General features: G+C 31.4%; 1 protein-coding gene across 1 annotated transcript; it reads right to left on the bottom strand.

Moving 5' to 3' along the window:
* Window positions 1-7569: 7569 nt before the first annotated feature.
* Window positions 7570-12025, bottom strand: LOC113556753. Its single transcript, XM_026961881.1, has 7 exons — window positions 11808-12025; window positions 11543-11612; window positions 9499-9589; window positions 9290-9375; window positions 8473-8544; window positions 8299-8373; window positions 7570-7868 (listed from the first exon to the last, which is right to left on the bottom strand). The coding sequence occupies exons 1-7, from the start codon at window positions 11898-11900 to the stop codon at window positions 7681-7683; spliced, it is 675 nt and encodes a 224-aa protein (XP_026817682.1). The 5' UTR covers window positions 11901-12025; the 3' UTR covers window positions 7570-7680.
* Between the last annotated feature and the right edge of the window lie 344 nt (window positions 12026-12369).

The following is a 12369-nucleotide window of genomic DNA, read 5'->3' as shown; positions in this document are numbered from 1 at the left end:
ATTGAATTTTGTAAACTTGTTGTTTTCAGATTCAGAAAGTACATACAATTAGGATTGTGTGTCAGGATTGGAGAAATAAGGATTGTTTGTTTTTTTCTGTTTAAATAAATTAGTAAACTTTTATTTTTTACATAGATATGTTTTTTGAATGAATACAAAAACTATTTTTTTTTAATCAATTGCACGTAATTGAGTAATTAGTGGCGAAGAATTTATACGGTTTATGGCTTATTCCCAAAAGCATATCTATGATTCTTAAATTTTCCTCGCAATAGAAATATATTATCTAATATCTACTCTTTTTTATTTCCATAAGAATTGAAATGTATCTAATCTGATTATAATGTCTTAATGCACAGATTGTTGATATTCTTTTAATAATAATAATAATAATAAATACTTATATTGTACATGAAAATTGAGTACTTGTTTACTACATTGCTTTACAATAATATTGTAATAAATAATTAATTAATTAATACAATAAGATTACTAGAATGTTTAGCCCTTGTTTGTAGCTCAACAATAATTACAATACGAGTATAATGCTTATTATGGTGACCTAATATAGTACTACTATATAAATTATAATATAGATCATAAAATATTGTATTAAATGGTTAAATAATTAATGGCACTATATAAACTTATCATTACTCAATTATCTCAAAAAAAGTCTGTATGTATAGGTAGCATCCTGACAAGAGCTATTATATTAATATTCTTCAAAAAATACGTACACAACAAGTCAACAACTACTAGAATATAAATATTAAAGGAATACTTTAGCAAATGACTTGTGTATAAGTTGTAATCAGTAAGTATCATACGAATGCAAATCATATAAGTATAAATGTAATAATGACATTTAAACTGACTTCGCGGTACCGCTTTGGCCGCCTTGATATATTAAATAATATATTTATTTTAATTTATATCGGCGATGGCGGATCTGCATCCATATATTCATTGTTGTACGTCTCTCAATAACGCAACATTTTCTCGCTCTCTTTTCACCGTCGGTAACATTTTTCTATACTGTAGTTGATTTTTCATCATACTTAAATTATATTCTAACTACTTATGTGAGATTTGACTAGATTTTATAAACATTTTCATAACTCATTTCGATACAGCCAATAAATGTGCATGACAGATTAGTATTGATATACCGTTAAAATCATAGACTTATAAAATAGTCTAAACTTAGCTTGGACCGCTATTTTGGTCGCGTGCAAAATATTTCAAATGCATTCCTGCAGGGTCTATGAAAAATGAACCTGTGATGTGAATACACGTATACTTTTTATGCTTCTTCTTTTATTTTGGGAGCAATAAATTGTAATTTTTATTAAAATATTATATTATCTTGTCATAGAAGAATCTAAAAATATTACATGATATTATTATAATGTATAATATTACAGCGCCACAGCGCATTGACATATTGTGGAACACCGATGAGGTACAGCCACTGGTTATATCGATGTATATATTACTCCTTGGCTGAAAATTGCCACGAGCACACTTAATTATACGTGCGTGTTGACCTTAACGTACGGGCACGGCGAACAGCTGATGTATATAGTTTTCGACGACAGCGAATGCACGTGTAAATTACTGCGGACAGGACTCTGTAGTCTGCGGACAGGACTCTGTAGTCTGCGGACAGCCACCGCACAGGTCCTGATACTGTGTAACCATCGTCCTGACGGCAATGTTGTCTGTATCCGGTCGCCGTCGATCTCGCGCATCTGCACCAGCTCCACCGTACCCGGAAACAACAGCTGAGTCGACACTGCTGACATTTGTATTCCAAGCAACTCAACCCGTACCGTCTTTGCCATCAACATGTCGTCGCTAACGTGGTAATCGCTATTGGGTCCTAGTCGTGGTCCACGTGTTTATCAATAGCCGCCGTATGGTCCGTCACGCTGCGCTAGCGATAGCCACTGTGTAGCGTCGCGGTAATCCAAACAACATCGCCACCGTTCTTCTAATGTACTTATGTGTGAACAATAAAATAATAATCATAGCGGTTATTACCGCTGCACATCACACATGTGATGCGTCGTTACATTTAATTGGTAAAAAGCGTTTTTTTTTCAAGATTCCCAGGGGCACTAAGAATTTTCTACCACTATTGCCAACATGTTTCTCAAGTCTAACACATTTTTAATCTCTTAAAAGTACATAAAATTAGATTTTTTTAAACCGTCAACGGGCGTCCATGGTAATGAATGATGAATACATAAATGATATTGTTTAGTAATTATCTACAGCTAATAACACCTGTATTTAAAGCTAAAATGATCAAATAAATATGAATATAATAATAACACATTATGTGTATCACATTATTCGTCTTGTCCGGCGCATTGTACAGACAATTTGACTACATTTATGCGCAGAGCAATACATTGATGATAATATTATAATACCTATTACAACGTCTAATCGACATTTTATTCTATCTTCAAAAAGTTATTTTTTTCATTAAACATTTTGAAACATGTATGAATATGTTTATTTATACACACTACGTGTGAACTTACAACTGAATGATAAATCTAGGAATACGGATGTCAGCAGCTCTGGACCTACGAAAACGTTCAACGACGAAGTACACATAGACTTAAACGACCTGGTGCCATATAGAGTATCAGAACCACGATAGGAGGCATTGGTTAGCAACAATCACAATCAAATTGGCGACGTCACGTAACACTGTAGGATGTGGCGGTATCGAAACCGTACGGCGTAAGTATATACTATATGCACTACAAACAGTGGTTCTTAACCGGTATTCCGTGGACTTGGTTTAAGTGTTCCGCCAAAATTTTAAATATCAGTCAGAAAAAATACTAGTACTTATAATCAATGGTATAATCATTCATTCACCTTTTTTTTTTTTTTGCAAATAAAAGTTTACCTATGTTAGTATGTTACTAATAATATATAGTAATAATATACAAATAATATAATATATATTTTAAATTTAAATACAGGTCACAATCAACATAGGTACACGACATATTTATTTTAACAACTAATATTATTATTTATTATAAAATTGAATTATCAGTATATATTTTTTAAACATCAACTCATAATCAACTTCCTTCTATATAACTATTTTGTATAATATAATCAGTCATACGTATCATACGTATTATATGGTGACCGATATAGCAGCGGCCGGCAACCGAAGTGTAAAAGATTACCATCTTGGCAGCGTTAACGTAAACAGCGTGGAATTACACAAAGATACAATGTCGCTGTTGACGAACCGACGACGTGCGTACAATTGTGGTACTCGGGTGCGAAACATTCGCATATGGCGACTGCAGCGATGCAGGACGAAAAAGAGGAGGCACCAATACGGAGTTTGGCGACAAATCACCAGCGTACGTTCTCCGGCACCCCATCGTGTGACGAGTTCACGGGTGTCGCACGCCCGGTTACGTAGACGCGTTAGACCCGCTCTGCACGGCGGACAGCCGACCGACACCCGCCTTTTACAATCGCACGGTCCGGCGGCGACGGCGACACGGTGGCCAGCGGTACCGGAGTGGACAGCGATGGTGCCTCGACCGACGACACCAACCAGTACAGCGGTTATGGCAATCGTTACTGATTTACGCGACAACTCGGCAATTAATCGTTACGGAACAATGCGACCGACTGCTTGACGGAGACGAAACGTCACATTGCGCGTACAAAGGTAACGACAAGCGGTAGAGAAATTGGCGTGCGGCGATGGAACAACGGGCGAAAAAGCCGGACAACAATGATAAAAATATTAAAAACGTACTGAAGCGTTTAAACGCCGAGTGGGTTTGTCGCGAAGTGGTGACACGTTCGGACGCACGTCAATATAAAAACGGCCTGGTGGCGTACGGCGTTTACGCGCCGGGACGCGAGCGGAAGCTAACGAACGGCCGAACGCAATCGGGGACGCGCATAAAAATATACGGCGACCGGTAAAGAAGCCGATCCAAATCGCAAATGGTATTTCGTGATCGTACAAAAATACAATGTCAGTGTAGGAGACGTCTCACCAAGATATTGTAAAAGTAAAAAAAATTGAAACAAATCAAATATCGTGTGATATGGGATTACGGAAACTCACGACCGATGGTTGGCAGGTTTTCGAGTGCTGCAGTAACGATGTCTAATTGCGGTGGCACGACCCCGACGGTCCATTTATATATATATACGGGGTGATTCTTTTATCATAAAACACTCATTATTTAATAAAAATATTTTTTTTATATAGTTTCAAGTTGTTAAAAAAAACAACGGTTTTATTAAAAAATTATATTTTTAAATATTTTTTTAAGTTTTTTACTTTTTTGAATGACAACATAGTTTTAATTTCATATTCCAAAGCAGAATAATTTTCTGAGTATTTTGGTACATAAAAAAGAATTTAGGGCGAGTAGTTTATGAGTTATAAGTATTTAAAGTTTAGATTCGCGGAATGAAGGGGTTACCCCGAAAAATGTTTGTAATGACAAGTTTTTTTCGGATTATTTTTTATCTCATTCATTTCACTTTGCTATACTTATCAAAATTGTTTATACCATTTTGTACACTGTTTTATTTATCAAAATGTATTATATCTACTGTTAGCGTAAATGGCAAATTTTTTTCGGAAGATAATTTTTTATTTCATACATTTACACTGTTTTTTCTTATCAAGTTTTCTTATCTATTGTAAATAGTATTTACACAATGAATTATTGTTGTTTTTTTTGTTTTTGAGTATATTAATCAATTATTGAAATTTGACGACTTATAAAATCGTTAAAATAAATTCAAAGCTTATTGCAAGAGAGATTTAAAAGAAAAGGCAGCAAAATAGATTCAACAATTAATAGTTAAAACCATCGAGGAGAACACTACTTGTTAAAATACACCTGGAAGACTATGAGAAAAATATGCAACCAGATATATAGGCACTAAAGAGGGTAGTAGCAATAGAATAGGACGGATAGACAGGAATTTGAAAAATGGTCTGAAGAATCAAGAATCCCTCTCACCGAAATGTAAGTGTATAATACACTAGAATATGTCATTGAATTAAATTTGAATTCAATCATATAAGACCAGAGGTCTATAAATACATTGTATTCAACATCAATCTATATAAATGACACTGTGGTAAGTATCACATCTCTAGTGGTATAGTTTCAACTTTTAGGTAACAGGCAACAGCTATTAACGTGTACGCAAAATGTTGCCCGGCGTATAGTATAGGCAAAATAAGTACATTACTGCAATGCCCTATTGTTTCTGTTAATAATTTATTATTAATTATATAATATACATTTTAGCTCATCGCAATAAGCCGTCCGCCGAGAGAATGTCGATTTACACAAACCAAATATGTATCGCACTCCACCGCAAACATTCAAATCCTATAACTCCTCTGCATTAGTTATATGTACGTCAGTGGCGTATTTACGGGTGGGGGGGAGGTGATATGGGGGATAGATCCCCCCCCCATTAGTCTTTTTTTTTACTTGATAGGTTTAATAATATCGTACATATATTACAGAAATACAGAATATAATTATTGAAAACGTTACATTTTATTATAATATTGAAATTTTAAGAATTTGGAAATATTATGGTTGATGGCCGTAGTCAATACACGACTTACTGCTAAATATGTATATGATCGAAAACAATATTCGTATTTTAAATCGTAAAATTCCGTCAAGAACGATCCGGCTATTCCATGCATTTAAAAATAATTAATAAGCGTTTGGTTACTATTTCTAAACTTATTGCAAGATGAAGGTATATAAATATATAAATAGGCATTCTAAACAATGAGTTCTAATAATTAAATGGTATACAAATAATAAACAAACTTAAACACTAAATACGAGTTATTACTTATATTTATAATATTTATTATTGCATTAGTTCATTTTTAATCCAGCATAATAATTTACAATTCATTATAATCGAACACTCACGTTAGTGCTAGTGCCGAACTTCATTTCCTCCTTAGCAAACTAGGCAGCTGCCTAGCGGTCATTATTCTTTACATTCCCAGAGTCCAGGCCCCCGACCAAGTACCAAATAAAAGGCCTTTCCTTAGTAGCTGTATTGAGACCTTGGGACCCTTAAGTTCGGAGTACTGGTTAGTCGCTAATGCATTATTTTTTACTGTTTTGATTTTTCGTCCTATGTATATATATATATATAAATATATTTATTTATCAATAAGCACTACTATTGTATTCTTATGGTTTACTTCATTTTATAAAAAAATGACAATGAATAATGAATCTTCAAAACAAAAAAATACAATCTTATATATTTATGTGTAGGTACTTATTGGTAATAAGTATATAAATTTTCAACATTTTTGAGAAACGGTATTAGTAACAGTAAGTGTACTCTCCCCACGGTAGAGGAAATTATATGTTTGCCAACGTATATCCCCCCTAGACAAACTCCTAAATACGCCACTGATGTACGTATCTATATTCTCTCGGCGAATGGAGTGTATAGACAGTATAGTTATTAATATTCAAAAGAGATTAGTGGTTCTTAATAAACATATTTTTTTAACTTTATTAAATTCAAGGAAGATAAAAAAAAACAAGTTTATGTATTTTTAGATTATTTGGTTCCAGTATGAACTATAATTAAAAAGATCGTTTATTAAATTTTAAAGTTTCAGCTATAATAATAATAATATCATATGCCATTTTGTCAATAATGAAACTGCTGTTGTATAGTCACGAGTTCACGACCTCGCTCGTTGTGACGGAAATTCCGGATATCACTACAGATTTTTTAACGATGCAGTTTGTCAAGTGAGTGATTTTAGGATACAAATGATATTATGTACAGATATTACTGATATTAGTCAGATATAGACAAATGGACAAACAACTGGTTTATTTGTTAATTTAAATAATGTTCTACTTGAGATAATTTCTTAAAAAAATATTATATACATGTATAATAACTTGGAATAAAAGAAATACTTGTGATGATGTGATTGTAACAAATCGGTTACTTACGTTCGGTGGCCACAATTCAATTTGTTTATTAATTATTAATTACTATAATACGATTTTGAGGAGGAACAAGCCTATAGGAACTAAACCTCATATATATTACAAAGTTATTGCTTTTTGCATTCCTCGTAAATTAACAATTATACTTAGGATTTATTTTATCTTTTTATAATCAACTGAATAGACATAATAATTAATAATTATATTCGAACTCGTATCTGTCGACGACCCTAAAATGTAATCATGATGCCGTTGCCAATAAATGCATAAATTAAATAATTAGTTTGCCTATTATTTCAGAACTATATTATACCTTTTTGTAATATAATAGGAGTTAGTGCTATTAGTGGTAATCAATTACTTAAGACAATATTGTTGAGTATGATGGTAATATTATGGTATATTCGATGTTGAATATTATGTTATATAATCCTTATAACTTTATTTTAAACTTTTGAAAACATTACATCGTTGTATTATTATAATTTTAAAAAATATTTGATATAAATAATAATAATATATATTTGATGTTTAATAATTTTAGTTGTTTAATACAATAATACATATAATATATTATACATTGTGTTTTACTGCTACATAATTAACTTACAGTATGGTATAGCAGTTTTGATTATTAACAGAAAAATATTTCGTTGCATTGATTTTGCGTTGGATATGTGCAACCTATTTGATTAATGAAACTTAATTTATGGATATCCAAATTAAGTCTTTTCATGTGCTGATCTATTTGGGTCCAAATAGTTTTTTTGCCAGGAGTTTTCTTACGGCACCATATAACTGTTTGAGTGTTCGGATTTGTATCTAAAATTTAAAAAAAAAACAATTAAGTAATGCGGCACGACAGCCATTAAAATAATAATTATTTTAATGACGTCTTATGTAACAAAGTAATGAAGTACGAATTATCTAAATCTCATATAATTATGTTTATTATGTTGTACCTAATGCATATTTTTTCGGTGCTTGGATTATGCACAAGTAGTGAAGTATAACAAAAATTGATTTTAGAAAATTTTAAAATTACTTTAAACTTTTAAAGTTTAAAGTAATTTATAAGATTAGAAGACTTAACTATACTGATTAATAATTATAATATGCTCTACTATAACGTCTTACGTCTATAACCAGTAATCATTTATGTACCTATTGGCTATTACAAATTACTTATTACGAAAAAAATATGTTTTAATAATATATAAGCTCTTATAGTCGTTTAAATACAAATCCTTACTTGTGGTAAATGAGGTGATCATATAAAAATATTCGAGATTAGAAGCGATAATGGTCATTTTGAACGTCAAAAAAACTAAAAAATTATCATATTTTATTAATTAGTTTATTATTTTTGTCTAATGAATATGTTTGATGTTACATCAAACCCAAGTCATCTTGCGTATCTACTAACATGTATTTCCATGAACGTTTTCAGAAAGTCCGCAACTTGATTTTGATAATACGCTCGATGCCATTGTAGCTCCTAAAAATAAACCGTTATCTATTATTATAGTAAGTTGTTCTTTTCACATAAAAACCGATTTTTGATAATAAAATAAAACATAATTAGATTTTATTAGTTATATAGTTAAATCATAGTGTTCGAAAGTCGAATTGAGAAAATTATAGAAGAAGACAGAGAAATATTAAATTATTATATGGAATATTCACATTACATAAAAGTAGACATTTTTATGCAAAATACAATTTCTTATATACGTTTGTTTTAAAATTAAACATCAAAAAACCATACCCAAACCATACTGCATATAGCAGTAGTAAAAAGATTTTAAAACATAATTTGAGTCCAGTCTCTTCTGGTGGCATAAACAATATGAATGATATTACTGTGTTGTGAAGTACCGGTTTGCGACATAAAATTTGTTATCAAATAAACTAAACTAAAAATCTAAATGCATAATAAATATCGATAACTACCTATGTAAAATCAAATTTGAAAAATAGATGTTGTAACCAATAGATCATCTGACAATTACCTAACGGAATAGAAGTGAGGGATGTACTTTAGTAATAAAAAGAAGAAATATGCAAAAAAAAAAGTAAAAACAAAGCTCTACCCCGTGTAACCCCTTCCTCCTTTTTCATTTTAATTATACAAGCACTAACCTATATATATTATATAGGTTAGTTTATAGAATACAAAGTAGTATTAGTATATATGTATACAATGTATAATGATATTATAATACAATATGTTTATTGCTTACGGCTGTAAATGAAACCTTGTATTTCTGTTGTACATCCAGGCGGCGTGAACGACGCGCCTCCCATATCGACAGTTAATTGAGAAGTGCTGAATATAATATAATAGTACGTGAAAGCGTAAAAAAATAGTTTGTGTATTATAATTTATGATGATAGCTTAACTGTTTGATCATATATTTTATAACTTTTTGGATCATGAAAAACGACTTACTCGTTGTTGAGCGCACTTATGTATATTTGCCAGCCAGCATTCTGGAGAGCAATAAAGTTTGCTGATATACAATTGCATGGCTTTTGGTTATCTGTTTATGAAACAAAATAAGCTAAATGTTAAAGCTTAAACATATCTATTATGCTGATTATTATTACAATATATCATATATTAATCGTTAACATTAAAATAATATGTTCAACACAAATTTGCAATCAGAACCATCGTCAAAGTTTAAAATCAAAGCATTTTCACTGTCCCTGAAGGTGATTGCAGACAAAAATAAAAATAAAAATACACACACATAGTAACACCAATAAATTCATTGCTTCAACTAGAATCTAAAAAACGCCAAAATAAACTGCTAATGGTATAAAGTAACAGTATTCAGTAGATTGAAGTATGTAAATAATAATGATAATAATTATTTTAATAATAACAATTTATTTTTTTATATATTTCTATGATTTTAGCCATTTAAGGTATTGAACATTTTAATCAATATAGGTGGTTCTTTATTAATAAAAATATCGTTAATATGTTATAACTACGAGGCATATCCAGAAAGTAAGTGTACTAAGGCTCTCACGACCGCAGGAAATATTTTTTTACTATGTCCGCTACACTGCTGTATAGCTTTACTCCTCTCGTTTATAACAAGACCATCACAAGTTCAGTAAGTTGAAAACTGTGGTCACAAGAATTTTTCTCGTGAAACATGTCGATCGAGTTTGCCGCCAAGTGCGAAATCCGCGCCGTCATTCATTACCTCTATGGAATGCTATAAACTAGAGGGTGATCATTTTCTCAAGTCTATTGTTACTGGAGATGAAACTTGGGTTGCACACTATATGCCTGAAACCAAGAGACAGTCCGAACACCCTCAACCAAAAAGTTCAAAACCGATTTCAGTCAAAAAAATCATGGCATCAGTGTTATGGGACCACAAAGACGTCATATTGGTTGAATATTTACCTCAGGGTGAGACCATCAAAGCAGCAAGGTATTGTGAAACCCTATAAAAATTGAGGAGAGCTATTCAAAATAAAAGGAAGGGTCTGTTAACAAGAGGAGTCTGCCTGCTGCACAACTCCAGACCCCACACAGCCAATGTCGCAAAACATATTTTGGGCTCATTTGGATGAGATGTTTTGAACCGCCCTCCGTATTCCCCGACCTGGCGCCTTCAGATTACCATTTGTTCACTTCCCTGAAGAAGCACACGGGTGGAAAAAAATTGTTTACTTACGAGGAGGTGAAGGGGCGGTCGAGAAGTGGACAAAGGAGGTGGCGGCAGACTCGATCGACATTATTCACAAGAAAAATTCTTGTGACCACAGTTTTCAACGTGCTGAACTTGTTATGGTCTTGTTATAAAGAAGAGGAGTAAAGCTATACGGCAGTGTAGCCAACATAGTAGAAAAATATTCCCTATGGCCGTGAGAGCCTCAGTACACTTACTTTCAGGACACGCCTCGTATATTTAATACTATTTCCATAGGAACTATATCCTAATATCATATTATAATGAATATAAAATGATAAATACTACAGTTGAATTTTATTGTAATTGTTAAAAAAGAAAAAAATACATGAGAGCTTGTTAATTACCATATCTATCATCGAAATTTTGTCTACTTCGATAATTCTTATGTTAGCCTATTGTTATGTACTTATTAGGTAGAAAATAAGTCATCAAATTAAATTTAGATATTCAATACTTTTATTCAACGTTTTTGACCCACTACTATTATTTCTGAACAACTATGCGATATATGAATTTATTCCCTCGGTAACAATAGTTCCTGTTCCACTAGAAAAAGTAAAGCTTAAATCTAAACAGCTGTATTGATTTGTAAATAAAAAAAGAAAATACCCATATTATTGTTTAAAATAAAACTGTAAATGCCTCAGTCTTCCCAAGGCCTAAACCCCAAAGGTAAGTAGCCTTGAAATAAATAAATAAATATATAAATCACACTGTTTTCAAGTATTAGGTTATATAATATTAAGGATATGTTTAATGTGTTGAACAAAACCGTACTCGAGAAAATATTACAGTCTTTGCCGTCGGAACAGGGAGACGCCATAACTGCATACCACATGCCAGTGATCTAAAAAAATAACAAATGCCAAGATTATTAGATTTTTAGATAGTAGAGAAAAAATTAAAAGAACTATAATTATTTTTATAATTATTAAGTGTTTATTGAATAATCATTTTGAAAGAAATAACTCAAAAGAGAATTTTACTTGGCGTACTTACCTACACTTCAAAATAACATAAAATTAATTTAACAATACATTACATTAGTAATTGGTTGATCTTCTCCGTGAATGCCGTAAAAGCATTGTCCTTGGAAAATTAAGATCATCGAAAATAACGAAAGATAATTCGACATAATTTGATTTTATTTAACGACAATTGTTTGGCAATTAGCTTTAATTGAAACAAAAATGAATCCATAGTATAATATGCTATATAATCATGATCTCGGATTTCCAATGACTAAAATACATGGTTTGAACAGTTGTATGGAACTGTGTACTTAGATAATTAAAAAATACGATTATACAATTTTTTGTTTAAACAGATGCGTGATTTTAAATTGTATTATAATCAATTTTGTATATTACAACGTAAAAATAAGTGAATATTTACTCCATAATTTTAAATTGATTAGTTCTCTAGTTTTTTTTTCATTTTAATTAATTATTTCAGCAAACAATTATTTAACATGTCGACGTTTTAGATTACTTTTTACTGAGTTATAAATAAAAGTTTGATTCAAATATTTTTATTATAATTATTATGTTTTAATAATTGTTGAAGAGTTGAACAAATTACAATTTGCATTATGCTTAATTGTA

This window comes from Rhopalosiphum maidis, chromosome 1, assembly GCF_003676215.2.
Source record: "Rhopalosiphum maidis isolate BTI-1 chromosome 1, ASM367621v3, whole genome shotgun sequence".
Taxonomy (NCBI): Eukaryota; Metazoa; Arthropoda; class Insecta; order Hemiptera; family Aphididae; genus Rhopalosiphum; species Rhopalosiphum maidis.
The sequence above is the reverse complement of the archived record's forward strand: the minus strand, read 5'-3'. Positions and strand labels throughout refer to the sequence as shown.